The sequence below is a fragment of the Harpia harpyja genome, chromosome 4, assembly GCF_026419915.1.
Source record: "Harpia harpyja isolate bHarHar1 chromosome 4, bHarHar1 primary haplotype, whole genome shotgun sequence".
NCBI classification, from domain to species: Eukaryota; Metazoa; Chordata; class Aves; order Accipitriformes; family Accipitridae; genus Harpia; species Harpia harpyja.
Window position 1 is genome coordinate 39810368 of NC_068943.1, and position 17570 is coordinate 39827937.

At 46.6% G+C, this 17570-nt stretch overlaps 1 protein-coding gene across 7 annotated transcripts in view; it reads right to left on the bottom strand.

Annotated features, from left to right (window-relative positions):
* Positions 1-17570, bottom strand: part of KIRREL3 (kirre like nephrin family adhesion molecule 3) — a 343289-nt gene that overhangs the window by 98372 nt on the left and 227347 nt on the right. For 4 of the 7 annotated variants that reach the window (XM_052786336.1, XM_052786334.1, XM_052786337.1 and 1 more), the window contains one exon: positions 1573-1722. In XM_052786336.1, coding sequence (XP_052642296.1) covers positions 1573-1722 — 150 coding nt within the window. Of the gene's footprint in view, positions 1-1572; positions 1723-5728; positions 5924-6452; positions 6490-17570 lie in introns of those variants that run through there. The other 3 variants (XM_052786339.1, XM_052786333.1, XM_052786335.1) reach the window with 3 other exon arrangements.

The window sequence follows — 17570 nt, forward strand, 5'->3', positions numbered from 1 at the left end:
TGCAATCCCTAGGAAAAGGGATTAGCCCTTCCACCAGGAAACCCGCCACCTCCGGCTCCTCTGAGACCTGTCACAGGATTTCCTGAACTCCTTCAGTCAGCTGTGCATGTGCTTGTGGTGAAACACTGGAATACTTCCACTATTAGGTCTGCGTAAAGGTTGGGCAGGGGTCTGCGGGGGTACTGACAGCCCTGATCAGCCTGCCCTCAGTTTTGAGACATCTGAAGCACCACAGAAGGAAGGCTGCCATCACCCCATCCTTCCCTGTGCTGGTGATTAATGCACTGTGTAACGCAGACAGCCTGGCACACTCTTTTGTTTTTGTTGTTTCGCAAGCTATCAACAGCAGGATTTGCCCTCCTGAACCACAAGAAATACAAATGATGGGTTTGTTTGTATTTAGCTAATTAGATGACTGGCTGAGCTGGTATCATGCGAGCTGGCAGTTCCTCTTGCTTAAAGCAGCCCCAGCTCCGTTAATTGTGGAAGTCATTCACACAAGCTACATACTTCAGTGGAGCTGTTGTTACCCATTCGTGTTGCAAGGTCTTGTATGGAAAGCTCAGCTCTCTAATGTATGTAAAAGTTGTGGCACAGAGCTTTCAAAAACAGTTGAAGAGGGGACTGCTCACTCAGGCAAGTCTGAGAAATGAGTAATTATACGTATAAAAAAAAAAAAAAGGAAAAGAAAGGGCAGGCATCATACTTTAGAGAAGAGCGGGGTCCACAGAGACCAAGAAACACGAATCCTCCCCTGGTTTCTGAATGCTGCTGCTGCTTGACTTGGAAAAAACCCTCTCAGGTCTCCTGTGCTCTGCAGAAGTTGAGCAGTGGCAACGTCACACGTGTACAACCTCTGCTGTACTCGGGGACAAGGCTGCAGCTCCTGGAAGGGCTCAGTGCCCTCCCAGGTTTCTGGCTTTCAGGCAAACACTCTCCTTTAGTCATGTGAAACATTTCACTAAAAATTTAGTATTTTCCAGCAAAATACATAGAATAAACTGCATAACTTCTCCACTATTGTTCCAGAGCCTTCGCCAGTTGCAATAAACCCTCAATCACAATGCATGTGTGGGATTAAGTAATGCGAAGTCTGGGGAATTTTATTACCAAACTATAATTTGCCAAAAGTACAGCTTAAGGAAGCTACAAGTACTTGTGGGCTCCGCTGGATTGCCAAAACCATATTTATCCAAAGCAAACAGAGACTTACTTTTTTTTTTTTTTTTTTTTTTGAGAACGTCAAAACAGGTACTTTCAACATTTACCAAACATTTCAGCCTACATTTTGGAAACGTGGCACTTGTTTCTAAAAGTCAACTGAAACCAAAGCAAGGCTTTCCAAAGGGTCAGGTCGTACCTGTGGGAAACCAACTGTTTTGTTTCAAGTCAGAGCGAAAAAGGTTTTTGTTTATTCCAAGTTTCAGTGCTTATGTTTGAGCCAGCTGGAAGGTTTTGTAGTTGAAATGAAAACACTCGTTATTCTCAAAATAAGTATTGAGGCTACATCTCACTGTTGGGCAGGGAGAGCTCCCATTTTCCTTGTTTAGGTAGGGTAGCATCATGACTTACTTGAGAGATCCCGTCCGACTCCGAGGGCGAGCCCGTCTTTAATCCACAGCACAATGCCATTATACTCGGGGATGGCGCACAGCAGCGTCACGGGCTGCCCAGCAATCACTATCTGGTCCTGGGGCTGCTGCGTGAAGGAGGATGCTTGACCTGGAGAGGGGAACAAGAGAGAAAGAGGAGGCTGTCAGTTCTCAGGCGGTTTTCCACATGATGCAGTGCCCTGGGAGGCAACAGCCCAAGATGCTCCTGCCACAGCGCAAACCTGGGGCTGAATTCTGCAGCTCTTCATTATGTGATTACTTATTACACCCTCATACACTCAGACAAAATTTTGCAACATTCTTCCTCCCTGGGGTAAAAAATGATACAGCAAAGAGGTGCCAGGCATTTCCTCTAACTGTTTTATTCCAAATTGCAGTGCTAGTGTTTTAGCCATCACGATCAACAGATAGAAAAGCAGCAGGACTTCAGGAAGCAATAATATTTTGTATTATGCCTAATATAAGAGGACGTTGGTCCTCACCTTCTGAGTCTCGCTCCCACCTTGTGTTCTCTCTGAAATCAGGATGCACAGTTAAGAAACTGCTAGAAAACACACAGGAGAACAACTGACTGCTGCTGTCCTCTCTTCTCCCAGAGTGTAACCTACTGGTATTTGCTGAGAAGCAACAGCCCTGGCTCAGCGCTGCCTTTTGCCAAAGTTTTATCATGAAACTCGCAAGCCATCCAACCCTAATGAGCCAAGCTCTTAAGCGTGACACCTACTGCCTTGGTTGACACAGGTAGACTAAGCGTGGTGGTTTATCACCTCCCTCCTCACCCTTCCCCACTCTGAATGCTGCAATAACAATTCAAAGCTCTTGGGTCATCTCCTGCCATGGTGAGATGTCTCACACCTCAGGTGTGAGGTGAAGCTTCTCATTTTTAACAGAAAGTACTCTGATGCAGTATAACCTCTTTCACATCAGGGTTTGCTAAGCACTGGTATTATATTTTATTTTCACTCTTTGAAATACATCATCATTCTTTGGCTTTACCATCACCTAAAAACATTCAAAGTGTTAATTCCTTCCATTTTTTTCTTTCTAAAATGAGCGCTCTAGTCTTCAATCAGGCAAGGTGGGAATCTGGGGTGCCCATACAGAACATCCCCGTGGTTCAACAGAGATTGGGGCAGATGGCAGCACAGTGCCAGCCCACTCCCTTTTTTCTTGTAAAGAAAACAGTAAAAGCAAGAACAAATGCTGACAAAACACCCCTAAACCAAATATACCTCTCTGGGATATCTTAGAGAGATGGCTTGTTGTGCTACAAGCTAGCACATGTACACGGTGCCACAGTCTAATGCTGGAAGGTCCTAAAAGTAAAGCCATTTCAGGCTGATCTGCTGATATCTGGACATCTTGTGAGCATGGTTCTTTGCGTTAGTTATTTGTAGAGCATCTGAATAGTGCTATCGCTTTGCCAGCACTTAAAGTCTTGCTTTGACTCTGGATATAGGAGAGATGTGAAAAAGAGAGAAGTTGGGAGAAAGGCAGACCGACTGGATTACGACTCGCTCTACTACCTAAGGGGTTTTAAAGATCAGGAACCTTGCTGTGTGGGAATTATCACCCTACAAAAGGCACAGAATTAAAAGCTGACACCCCTTAGCTGAATGTCAGTTCAATGCACAGAATCGTACGAGGCTGAAGAAGAAGTTTCTCTTTAAAATCAATTTGTTAAACCAGGACAGTCTCTATGTGAGCCACCCTAAATCAATTCAATCCTAATTTACATTAACTCAATTTAATCATTGACTGATGATTAATCCTAAACCAAGGTTAAGTGTGACACAAGTTCTCGCAACTAAACTTGTTTCCAAATGAGTTGTTTGGCCTTGCCTACAAGGCAAAGCTACAAAAGCCCAATCGTTTTCTAACTCGTGCAGTTAAACTAATGCATGCCCCCATGTGAGCGCTTTTATTTCAATTTAATTTATTGTAGCTTAACTTAAACTTGCTCCTAGCCAGGTAAAGATGCACGGGGAAGAGCAGAGCTATCCTTTCTAGATTTCTACTAGTTTACATATGTCAGGTTAAAAAGCCCTGCCGAAATATTTGCAAATCTCCCTGCAGCGCCGAGGCGCACCTTGAGCACCGTATTCCCGCGTATTTCAGAGGTCCTGGCTCTCCCAAGCACCCACGTATTTGCAAGGAAATCTGATTTTCATCACAGGTGCTCCAAAAGGCCACGGTGGTGGCTCTTGGTGCAGTCCTGCATGCACAACAGGACAGGTTTATTCCAGAGGAGATTCCAGCTCTTTCTGCTGGGAGAGACTCGCTGGAAGTCATGGTGGCCTCCGATACCAGCAGAAACCCTTGCTATGCTGAATTAAGATTTTGAAATTTGGTTTCAAAGGGAATATTAATCAGCTCTGTATTTTATTCAGACCCATAAAGGACAAGTGCTACTTGGATACCAGGGAGAAGTGGGGATGAGAGAGAAAATTAGGAAAGGAAGTAGGAAAAAAAGTGAGCATTTTGCTTTGTTATTTTGTTTGGTGGGGTTTTTTTAATACATATTTTCCACTTGCTAACTATGTTTTCACGGCTCACTCCGTAATCTTGACAATTCTCAAGGCAAGCCAGGCAAGCAGGGACAGCACTGGAACGCAGCAATAACCCCAAAAGATTGTTTTATCGGCGAGAATTATCAGGTTGTCAGCTGGGAGCTGCGAAAGTCATAATGAGAAAGCAGAAGCACAAAGTGGTGTCCATGCCCTCTGAAAATGTCCATTAAGCAGAGGCTTCATTTGGTAATTGCTGTCGGAAATGAAGCCCTTTTTAGGGTTGGGGGTTTTTTTTGTTGTTGCTGTTTCTTGATTTGTTTCTGAGAGCAGCTGATAGCCATGGAAAATCAGAGCAGAAACATGGCATATGTCTCCTGTCTTTTCCTTCCCTCTGTTTGTTCAGTGTGAAAAATTGTCACTTGAAACCATTTTTTCTGTCCAAGGCTCCATCTCAGCTACAAACAGCTCAGACTCAGTCACAGGAGAGACGGGGGTAAGGACCTTAAGAGCATTACCTGGCCCAGTCCCTGCTCCACAGCAGGATCATCTCTCCCTAAATCACAGATAAAAAAGAAGCAAAAAAATAAAAAAGTACTGAAGGTAGAGCTCAACTAGCTTTCAAATCAGCTTAAAGTCTGATTACTGGGTTTAACTGGGTTTGGAAGATCAGAAGCCCGTCCACGTTACAGCTTTCAACTGCCTTATGTCTTAATGTCAAAGGAACAAGTAATTTGCAGGAAAGTTTTAAGGGAGATAAGATACTTGACAGAAAATAACTGAAAATGGGGAGATTGGGAGAGGGTGATTTACAAATGCAGGTGAGCAGTTTCAGCTACAAGAAAATGGGCTGAAACACGTCAGTTGGGTACTTTTTCCCTGAACGTTTACAACATTATTACAAAATGGTGCTTTGGTTTCAAAGCAGGGTGGTTTGACTCCAAGAACAAAACAAAACAAGCACTTCAATGATCACACAAGATGCTGTCAGTGAACCAGAAGTTTCCCATTCTCTCCCCTTCCACTAAATAGGGTATTAGCCAAAAAAAAAAAAAAAAAATCCAGTTTTAACTATAGCCTAGCTTCCCAAATCCTTGCAGAGACTGGAGTTCAGACCACATGAGCTCAACCAAGAGTCCAGGCAAGGTGCCCACACCAGCTATCAGCCGTCCACCATCTCCCTCTCACCTCCTACAGCACCTTCCTGCCGCACAAAGGGAACCCAGGTTTGGGTTTTGGGAAGCGCTCCTCTCCCGTGGCAGCAGTCACAAACAGCAAGGCCATGCAGGAACACGTACAAGTCCCTCCTGCGGACCCAAGTGTAGTCCTCTGTTACTTCCACACCCTGTTTTTCCTCTTTTCAAGTGTAAAGACTTGGCATACTTTCAAAGAAAGAAATAACCCAGTTGATGCTTGGCTTCCTGCAAGCGTCGCTGGGAGCCACTCGGCACCGACTCTGCCCCCCCAAGAGCATCCATGCAAGCATCTTCTGCTATTCATCCAGCAGAGAGTAGACGCAGCAAGCAGAAGCAAATATTAGGACTCTGAATTCATTGTTGATTTTTTTTTTTTTAAAAAAGCAAGTGGATATGTAAATGAGATGCTAACCATGCCTCTTGGCCACGTTCCAATGTGATGGCAAAGTCCTATCTGCACTCTCAAGCTGCCCTTCTGCTGAATGCAGGTTGTCAGCTGCAGGTCGACCTGCTATTGTAGATGGGGGCTTAGGTGTCAGAGAAGGCGCAAGAGGCTCTTGATCTCGGAGCCTCATCTTCTCCTAGTTGCTGGCTTTGCTTTGCTCCCTGAGGAGCTATTTACACTGCCAGACGACTGCGTGACCTGTTTTCTGGCCCTGCGATCTCCTGTCTTCCTGAAGAAAGTCTCTCTAAAACAAAAGCAGGGGGCACTTCTTGCGGCTATTGAAATCCTAAACGGCAGGAACAAAAATGGGAGAATAAAGGACCCACCGTGAACGCTGAGCAGGCAATAACGCTAACCCTGCTTTCAAAAATCACAGGAAGGATCCTTATGAAGTTACAAGCATGTCATAAAAGCTTAAGAAAAAAAGAAGAAAAAAGAGAGAACCACTTTAGAAGTCTTTATATTTCATTAATGGATTTTGCACCTGTGGCTCCCGTTTTTCAGTGTTTCTCTGTAATGTTGCCTTGTTCTTTCAAACAAAGGCTGAGACTCTGCTACGTTTCTGACTGCCAAGGGAAATCACGCCGCCAGCGCCATAGCATTCCTTTTCAGAGAAGTCCCAACACCCACGCACGGTGAGGAGGACCAAAAATCCCATTTTGCAACCCAGAAAACAGAGGGAGGCACCTACATGATGACGTTGCCAAGGTCATGCAGGGCGTCTGCGACGCAGCAGGACCACGAAGCTCCTTCCATCGCCAAAGCCTGAATCGGCGACCGGCTTTCTTAGCTCTCTGAAGACTGAAATCTGTTTGCACAAGTTTTTGCCTGAATTATTTCAGCTTGCAGCCTCCTGTGTAAAAACCAGCCTGCCTGCAGACAACTTGCTGCAAGAAGAGAAGAGGCAACCGGGAACAGCAGATAGTTAAATTTTCATTACCCAAGAGAAGTGAGTATTGTAGTAAGAAGCAAGGGACTTACAGAGGGAACAATGACTCATTAGAAATGGAGACACAGTGGCTCCTTTTATGTAAGTGGAGCTTTGAATTTCCATTGTGTTCTGAAAAGAATTAGACCTTTTCGTTGAGGAGAGGATAGAAGTGGCGAAGGAGGACTGTGAAGCTCCTCGTGAAAATATTACTGTTCAGAAATGAAAGGCCCAGTGATTAAGAGCGGTGGGACGTTCTCCTTGTGCCTCAATGCAGAGAGCTAATCCTTCCCTCTACTTGGAGCCAGCGTGACGCGTGGTGGGAGGATGATCAAGGGGCTGCTGCATGATAACCTCAGCCTACACACCACCCTAGAAGGGTCCCTCTTCAGACCAAGTAGATTGCACCACCAAGTGCCCCAATGTAAAGTCACGGCATTTCAGCCCAGCTCAGGGTTGTGTTCTCATTATGTGATGCCTGGAGATGGAGCCATCTCTTGACCACAGAAAGGACTGGGGAGGGAGGGTAGAGATGGCTGCATGCCCACACTTTCCCGACAGATGAGATGCTTATCTCCACACCACCCGTTGCAGCTTCTGCTATCGATCCCGTGACAAATTGGCTGGTTCTCAGCGCTCATTCAAATGGGTCCTCTTCTCCGAGCCAAGGACAACGGGCTCCCTGCATAAGGCCCACGGCACTTGAAAACACACACCCTCATTGATTTTTAGATGACTAGGAAAAGCAAGCAGACAAAAGCGTTACATTATTTACAAAGCTCTCTGGAACTGTCAGTCACGGGGAAGCACAGCGCAAACAGGGAGAGCAGGGAAGAGCCGTGCAGGCAGCACAGCCGCTCATTACCTACCTGCCTGCCTCCCAATTACCTCCCTGGTGAGAGATGCCACCCAGACCAGCCTTGAGGTCACGTGCAAGCTCTGGCTGAGCACAGCACCCGTGGAGCAGAAAGGAAAGAGACAGCCAAGTGTCCCCAGGGGCACAGCAAGGATTTCCCCAGAAAGGGCAAAGGCAAGCTTTTCTTGCACCTTCAGAGGAGAAAAAACCCTGTGGCTTCCCAGACAGAAGCAGATGAATTGCACCAGTGATGCTGTCCACAGTAGTGAGGAGACATAGAGCAGCGTCCCCAGGGGAGGGTCACTTGTTGGTGATGGCCAGAGCCATGTCAAGTACTTCTTTTCAGCTTCATGGAAGGAAAAAGAAAAGTAGCTTGAGTTCGTCCCTTGCATAAGCTTTCTTGTATTTTATTTTGTTTCCTTGGGGGGGAGAAAAAAAAAAAATCCATTTGAACAAAAATGTCAGTTTGGCCTTTTTTAGTTTGACTACGTAAGTCCAGCTCATGTGGCTTCTGTATGCTTGATGTTGCTGAATTATTCAATTTGAAAGAAAAAAAAAGCACAACACCCTTCAGTCAAGGAATGAATCAGCTGTATGGAAAGGCAAGTGGCAGCATACTTCTCACTGACCAGCTAGCTCTGTGACCCGGCATCGGATGCATCCCCTCTCCTAGTGCGAAGCAGGGAGCTGAGCTCGTATCTTACTCACCCACAAACATCGAGGGAGATGGGACTCCCTTTTTCCCTTGAAGCATCCCAACAAGCAAAGCCTGGCAGTCCCTATCAACTCCAGCCAGCTGTGCAGCTACAGAGGGGAATAAGCGGGCTGCATTTAGGTGAAACTAAAGCCAAAATGATCCTGGGTGCAGGGACCACCCCAAGAAACGCAGCATCAACAGCCAGAGCCGAGTTTAAGCTTGGCCTCTGCATAACCCTTTGCCTCCCAGCCACACACCAGCTCTGAGCAAGCCTGCGTAGCCTGTGCGCACACCTGAGCTCGTCCTGCAGTGATGTCATATGTTTTCCTAATGCTGCTTAGAGAAGAAACATCAGCATCCCACTGTGTCCACTAAGTAGCTTCAAACAGGAGACAGGGAAATTTTGAATAAGATATTAGACCTTTTAGAAATCTTTTTGTCTATTAGTCACACAGGCAAGAGATCTGAACTATCGAGTATTCCACTTGCTTTGATACCCACATGAAATCCCAGCACTGCTTTCAAAGTCACTGTGAGTAGTTTGATCAGCCATGCAGAAAGGGCTTAAATGTCATCGTCTGCTCTGTTATTAGCTACCAATTGGGAAAGGTGTAAGAGTATACTTACCATGGGATATTTATTAGCAACCTCCTCCCAGCACCAGCTTTGAGAATTACCTCTTGTGAGATTAAATGCCTGTTCTCGGTAGCTCCACTGATAGAAAACAAACTAATGTACTGCACCATGGAATCAAAAATAAGCTGTCCCCAAAAAGCAGCGTTCAAGTGACCTTACGGACTGGTTTGCACTGAATATTCAGACGCTGAATGGATGGCTCCTGGCCGTTCTGCTTTAACAACCTCCTGTGTACCTGCTGCCCAGATAAAGCTGGGCTTGTAGGAAGCAGTGTTATCTTCTATTAGACAAGCTGACAGAGCCAGAAAAAAACCAACCCAACCCCAAACCAAAAAAAAACCCCAACCAGATGAACTTTGGGGCACACAGGACTTTTCCTGGGCTGGAAATAGAAGCAGCAAACTGAATTAGGTGGTGTTTTGCCACAGGGGCCAGCACATGGGGGTTTGCTCTTGCAGCAGAGAAGCGGGTGAGGCTTCGCAGGGGGGCAGCAGCAGAACTGAAGGGTCAGCAGCAGGCAAAGCTCGTTGCGTTACTAAAGCTAATGGCAGACAGAAGACGTGCGCGTATTTCCCCGCACCCTGGGCAAGGGCCACAGCTTTGTCCCAAAGCCTGGGCTGCTGCAGTTACCCAACGATCAGGGCCAAGGTGAGCTGTAAGTTCTGAGCCTCCTGCCAAGGCAGCTTGGGGTACAGGGGTGATACCTGCTTCGCTAGAAACAGGGGCAACAGCACCACAAGCTCTTTCAAAGGCACTGGAAACCCTGGGCATGGTGCTGATCAGCATCCCTCGCTTCAGACAGGAGACGCTTCGCTCTGGTGAGCAGAGGGGAAGAGATTTCCTCCCATTGATCCACCTGAAGGCTCCAGGTCCCACTGAAAATTGCCAATGACTCTAAGAAATATTTTGTTATCAGCGCTCCCGAGGAACCTGTCGCAGAATAATAAATTACCATTTGCTCTTCTGTCAAGGTGTAGCTGACCTGGCACAGCTCCACAGCGGCCAGACTGATGGGCTCGCGAGGGAGCCGAGAGAAGAAGAGGGGATGCTTCGGTAACTCCAGCTGAGCCAGCTTTCTCTGTGGCAACTACAAATACTTTTCCAATGCTAACTATTGGTAGCTGACAAACAGCGCTCGCAAAGGGGTCGGCGTGTCCTCAGCTGTAGGAGCTTGCACAGACACTCCTGGGACCTAAACCCACCCACTTTAGTCCACAAAGGAGGAAAAGGAACATTTCCTTCTAAAATAACAGCTGATGCTCAAACTAGTGGGCAGCAGTCTGCCCCCTGCAAAGTCTCCCAGATAAAATCCCTAAGGATTTTATCCCTTGTGACCTTCTGAAATCTCTCAGGTGATGCCCCACAGCCCTGGATTACATTCAACGCAGGTGCGTCCCCTTAGCCCACCCTTCATTCCCAGATCAGGGCTGCTCTTTTGAAATATAGTCCTATAAATCTCAGCTCATCTTTGAGTTAGAGGGCACACAGGACACTCGTCCGTAGGAAAACGTGAAGGATGAATAATCCATTTCACAAACGATTTGGAGATTTCAAAGTCTGGCTCTGCTCCCAGGAAGAGCGGCAACTGGAAGTTGTGCAGTCTACAGGGTGGAAAATTAGACCAAAGAGCTCGCCTTGGGTCACACCATGTTTCACTTCCATCCTCATTTTAAAAAATCTGTTATAGCATGCTTTGAGTCACAGAGAAATCAAAATGAAGATTCATTTCAGAACAGAAAATGCATATTTAATACTAAAACTACTGAAAGATTCTCTTCCTTCTCAAAATAATTTTGAGTTTAAGTAGTCTCACTACAGGTTGGTGAGACATTTCGCCCACTGTATAGATTGGAGAATTCATGCAAAGAGTGGTTAAACAAGTCTCTCTACAGGACTTTGTTTCCAACTTTGCAGGTGCTTGAATTACTACCATGCAAGATGCCCTCCAACAGATACCTTCCCCAAATGAGAAACGCCTTGGTGGGGTACCAAACTGCATGTATCGAGGTAGGAAAACACAAGAACAAATCTTACTATTGCCCTGAAACATACCCTGAGAGGCCGCTGTCTGCATGAAACATCGAGCGTGTTGCTTCTGGGGGAGCTCCCAGCCAGCTTAGCTACGTGATATTACAGATACACCAAGACCTCACTGATGCTGAGGACTCGCTCCAGCTCCCTGCTGTTTAGCTGAGCTGAGCAGCCGGGCAAGATTGCTTCAGGTTGTGTTGCATGAATTAGCAAGTCTGAAGATGAAGTGGAATGAGAATTACCAGGTTTCTGCTGTAATTATTGTTTGTTTGGATTTTTCCAAGCGGAAATGATTGCAAATATGCACACTTTTTTTTTTACATGCAAGATTCGTATTTAAACAAATTATTCTGAAGAACAGCCTAAAGTTAAGCATATACAATACACACACACACAAAAAAAAAAGTGGCAGGGAAAAGACAGGAGGACCTAACAGATGCTGAGATGAACAGGCAGGGAGCAGATCATCAGTTGAGCAGGAAACGTTTCACACACGTGCTCATCCTCATTACCTGAGGAAGGTGCTTAAAAACTCACGTACTTTTCTATCTATACATGAAGGCCTAATAAAAGCTCCCCTCCCCTGAAAATCATTGCTTCCATGGGATCCGCAGACCCAGGGAAATGCCTAGAAAGTGCATTTATCCATTGCTCAGCCATCACAGAGGAGGCCAGACACCTGCACCATTGCCTATGACAACTGGCTCCTGCTTTTTGACTGGGTTTTACTCAACACAGCCAAGAGCCATGGAAAATGAGAAGAATCATGAATTCAGTCAACATTTATAGCCCTGCAACTGCTTTATCAGCCCACATGCACCCTGGGGAGAAGCCACGGGGAAGTGGCTGTGCCTTACTGCTGCTAACAAACCCAGTGACTTCTCTGCTTTATTGCTGGAGAAGGGACCACATCAGAAGGGGACTCAAATGTATTTAAACACAAGGCTTTGCTCTTTATTTTGTTACCAGCTCCTTCCCAATGGTCTCCACTGCAGAGTCAATGGCTTGTGCAAAACCCCAGTCCAAGAGAAGATTAGCACATTCCAGCCTGCTGAGTTAATTAGCAGGTAATGAGAGGTGCTCATCAATAAACCCAGCTGTTTCTGAACCCCCTCCTGGGTTGAGCCTCCATGCCTGCAGGACATAGGAAGCTTTCAGTCCAGTGACAAGCTCCACGTGGCTCACTTAAGAGCTGATGTGCTCTCACCCCAGAGCAGACAAAGCCTCGACCCTACACAGGGAGGCAAAGCTTTGTGAGAGTTCACACAACCAGCACAGCAACAAAACCCCTCTTCATTCAGGTTTTTGGGGGAGAGCTGGGGGAGATGCTTTTCCGTCTGGTTTGCTGGTAGATGATTCCTTGCCCAGCGTTAAGGGCAGGTAGTGTAAAGCTGGGAGTCAAAATGAAAGGAACCTAATTATTATAGTATTATACTTTCTTACAGCGGAAATATCTCTCCAAGGATTCCTCCCTCTTGAAACCTTATGAGTCCACAGCCGGGGACAGAAACCCCCAGGGGAGGGGAAAAAAATAAAAATAAAAACCTAAAACCTCTTTTGCAGCTTCAAGCACAGCAAACCTCAAATGCAGGTCCCTTTTCAGGCTAAAATCCTGAGGAATGGGGATAGAAAAGTCCCCAAACTAGTAACAGCCACATATTTAGCCTGTGCCACCTACATTTCTGACTTGAGGAAAAGCTTCCTGCCTTCAGTGAGGCAGGAACATAACCTGTTTAAGGCTTTATAGAGAGACACATAACCATCATCATAATTTTTAAGAAGCAATGTGCAACACAGCGCCTTACGGACTCCTATAAATTACTTGGCACCCGGCTGCCAGCTCAGCCTAAGCTCGATATTGCCTGCAGTAATTATTTGGATCAAATGCAGTTTATCTGCTTCATATTTGTGTTTCTGTGCTCTCTGGTAACTTATAAATGTCATTGCAGTGTTTATTTGTTATAATGAAACTTAATGACGTTTGAAACCAATGGCTGTGGTTGTGGGCTGCAGGTTTGAAGTAATCTCTTCATCTCAGGAGCAGGAGGCCCAAAGATAACATTAAATTACCCTATAGGAAAGGAAGATGTATGCAGACAGATATTCAGGCCTGTGTATTATTCATTGGAGAGATGACTAGCAATGAGCCACAGTGCCTAAGGCTACGGACTCAAAGCATTGTCACCTAGCGAAGGCAAATGTTCCTGTCCAAGGGGAACTAGTTGTCAAGCCATAAGCCCAAATGCATCTCAATCTGTTTTATTAAACCTTCGAAGGCATGCTGGGGCGGCTTGGTGCAAGATGCTCGTGTGAAACGGCCGGCAGGGAAGAAATGAGGTGGGGCTGCTGTAAAACAAAGCAGAGCTGGGTAGGAGAGAGAGAGACTGGCTTTGTGAGGCTTCAAAAGGGGATGGGGAGTACAGAGTGGCAGCAGGGTGGCTTGCCAGCAGTGGTACCCCACCTCAGCCAGATGTCTGATGCTGAAGGCCATTCTCCTCCCATGCAAAGCCCAGAATAAACTTTTCTTGCCTTTGCTTCAGGCACTGCTCCTTGTCCTCTCCCTTCTTCTGAATAATTTCTTCCCTTGGTTTCTATTGCTGCGTGTATTTATAGACTCTGGTCGTGTCTCCCCTTGAGCCTCCTCCAGACTATATAAATTTACCTCCTCCAGTCTCTCCTCTTACAACCTGCTTTCTAATCCCCGGGCCGCTCCTGCCACCACAGTTAGTATTCTCCCTGGCTTTGCTCCACGCTCCCCAGGCTGCAGGGACCAGTGCCACAGACAATACTCCGGTGCCAGTCACATCACAGCTTGCGTGGAGCTGCGCAATTACTGATGCCTTATTACCTTGGGATCTGCTGAAGCAAAATGCCCGTAGCAACAGCTAGGAACATCTTTCCCTAAGCTCCCTCCTTGCTGTCAGGAGCACGGAGGTACCCAGGACAGTCAGCAACAAAAGCAGCTTTAACCCCTGCAGCACAACCCAGCTTCAGCGCCTCTGGTTTTTGAGCTGCTTCCCTTAACGTGGGTACTGTATGGCCGGGCTGATGCTTCCACACCTCCCGGCCGTCAAAGGCTCAGTACGCACTACTGCATTTCTCAGGAGTAAAGAAATAGCGTCACTAGCCCCTTCCCCACCAGGGCAGTGAGACTTTAAGGTCTGCAGGAAACTGGACCCCAGCTACCAGTCCAGTGAAGTTTGGCTTTTTGTCTTCACCTGCTTCTCCTGCACACGGTCAGATAGGTGTGGAAACGCCCTGTGCTGCAGCCATCTGTCCTCAGCAGCACAGCTTCTTCCTTTTGGTCCGAATCTAAGCAAAGGGAGAGATAGTCCTCCCGCGTTGCCATGAACCTGTCTGCCTCCCAAGGCTGTTGTGCCAACCAATTCCAAATCCCTAAACAACCCTGGGAACGCCAATGTCTAGAGTTTCAGCCGTTTCACATGATTTTAGGAAAAGATTGCTTCTACCAAAACACTCCGAGGAGCAGCAGATGGAGTGCATCTGCCACTTGGCCATCCCTGTATCCTACCACCAGCTAAGGTCCCAGGCCCTGCCACAAGAGGCTCTCCCAGACAGTCGCCCTGGGGACATGCAGCACAAGGAGGGGATTCCTGGAGAGGTCAAACACTACAAGCAAACACCTCTCAATGCATTATTCACCCACCAACAGGAAGGGATAAAAAGCCTGGGTAACTTATTTGATTAACCTCATCTGACCATCTGGATTAAAACCAGAAGCTATTATTGGCAGACATGTTACCTGATGACAACTGACAAGAGAAATTAATATTCATTACTTGCAATCCTTATGCAACCAGCCCCAGAGAACCTCCTGCAACGACCTCACCAGTAGAGCTCATCCAAGACCCCATCTCCAAGCTCCTTAGCGTGGACAGGACCTCTGTGAGACAGCCTGCGTTTCCAGCTAGAAGCACTGCGGATTAATGCACCCACACACAGCTTCTCGCAGCACCCAGAGCCTCAGCAGAAGTCTCCCAACCACGAACCGACTGGATCTAACCTTGCTTAAAACCTCTGTGACATCGATTAATGAGAAGGAGAGGACTGTGCAGGGCCACCTGCAACGACCTTGCCTGCAAACCCTTGAAAAGGGAGTTAATTCTGGAATAATGCCTCGGCTCGGCTCAGAGGGGTTGCGGGCCCCACCGTCTCCCAAGTAGCTATCGAAACAAACAAGTTGACAAATGAGGCTGCCTCTTAATGAAGCCGAAGCCAAAGTCGATACTCAGCCCTTCTATCAGGGCACAGATCAAAGATGGTCTCAAGGGCAAACGACCTTGGTGGGGGTGGGACAGCTGTCACTCGGAGGAGGGAAGGGATGGCACGGAAATGAAGAGGAGCAGCCTTGGAAACAGAGGGAGACAAGGGCAACTTGCAGAAGAAGAAAGGAAAAAGATTTACAAGAGTAAAGCAGAAGACTGGGGGGAAGCCTTTCTTCCAGGCCTGCTATACTCTTTCAGCAATTAAATCTGGTTATTAAGATCCTGGTATTCTTTCCATCCTCCACTATCACTGCAGCGCTTCCAGAGCAACATCATTCTGACAAAAAACATATTTCAGGTGTTTCCTCTGCAGAGGCTTTCCTTCTCCTCCCCACCCGAGCTAACAAAAGACTGAAATGGGGAAGGATCGAGGTTCCCCCATCTATTTTAAAGTATTTGGGGGGGGGTTAAAATTTCACCTTCAAGTTAGGTACACTTGGGGAGATTTTCTGCTGCAGCAGACAGGGGCAGGGAGGGAAATAGAGGCAGGAAAGGAAGGAAAGAAGGAAAACAGGTAGGAACAGTACAATGGATAAAGAGATATCTAGAACACTCAGGTAGGAACAGTACAACGGATAAAGAGATATCTTCCACAAAAATAAATCAGCTTCCCCACTATCAACATACATTTGTAGATAGAGCCATTTGTGCAAGGGCCAGTTCTTGTCCTACAGCACCCTTGCTTCCATCAACGTCCACTGCGTCCTCCGAGCCACCGCTTCCAAACAGAGCAACCTTGCAGCAGGGAATAGCGAAGACAGGAGCTCTTCTGAGGGCAGTGCAAACTAGGACTCACCTGGGGCAGCCCAAGTCTGATCCCAGCCTCACCGCTGGCTGGCTGCGGACAACCCCCTTGCTACTATTCCATACCCCCACTTTGGCTGGTTTAGGGTGCAGGTTCCCGGGGTGGGGATTGCTTCCCTCCCCATTTGCACAGCACCTAGCACAACATGGACTTCACCCTCAGCTGAAGGCTTCTGCTGCCACATGAGTCAACACCCCCATACTTCCCTGCCACGTCATCTCCAGAAACCTCCACCAGCAACTCAGCTCCCTCTGCTTCTCTTTGAAAGCTCCTCGATTGAATGCTGGTCTAAGCTGATGGCAACAAAGACCTGGCATACTTATCTCCAGGTCAACCTAAATATTTCATTTAGCTTCTAAAGAAGTCAATTCCTTTCTCTCTCTCTCTCTCTCTCCCCCTTCCTTTATTTTAAATCTCAAAATGCATACCGTCTCTCATGAATATTGATGAGGATCATTAGTCACCGAACATTTCACTTCCCTTTTCTCTCCCCCGTCTATATAAAACCTTCATCTTTTTAAAGGGAAAAAAAAAAATCCATCTGAAGTTATATCTCTGGATGTGTTTTAAGATTAGCCCCATTAATACAATTATAGATTAAGTAAATACCTATGGGAGCAAATACTGGGCATAAAAGGATATGTATATACAGGCCCCAAGATTGCTGCTGCACTGGAGGTAACTGTTAAGGTTTGTGGTTTAAGTTCATTGCTTTGGGAAGGATCACAGTAGCAGCCCTGGAGTACTAAATAACCATTGCATTGGCAGCCTGGCCAAGGGGATTTTCACTCGCACTCCCCCTCACACACGCTTCCTACCTATCTTTCAGGTTTTTGACCACACCTGTTCCTTCTGTCTTCATCAACCTCAACCTGAAGGCTGCTAATGGACTTCATTTTTATTTAGTGAATACAGATGGCCGGGTTTGGCAAGATACACCAAATAGCTCGGGAAGAAAAAGAACGGGACTTGCAGCATTCAGCTTGATACTTTAAAACAATATTTCACTATTTCTTTAGGGAAAGAATGGATTTTTTAGAAGGGTTAAAAAAAAAAAACAACCCAGCCCAAACAAAGCAAAATACTTTGCTGGGTGTTTTGCAGCATCTTTCAGTCAAATCCAACAAAGTCCCACTTCACTGAGAAATGGGAATATGTTCATTTTGTTGGCCTGAAACACACAATTTCTTTTGATTTGTCATTATAGCTGTGAAATCCAGCTGTCTTGCACTGCTCCTGTAAGAAAGGAGCTTCACCTTATAGGTTGGGACTGCAGAGCAGAGATGACATTATGGGACCTAATGACACACAGGGAAACTAGTGGGGAACCGAGCTACAAAACTTTATTTAAGCCTTTTCATGGCATACTAAAGCCACGGGCTTTCTTGTGCATGTAACACCAGAAGGGCTTCTTCACAACCACCTTACTCGGCTCCCACCCCACAGCTTGGCTTTAGATGGAAGTACTCTAGCCATGGCCACAGCAAGTTTCTGCTCACAATTGCACAGTAGATTCACTTCTGCTGGCTTGAGAGCCATTTTAACAGCAAGCCTGGCTGTTTATCAATAT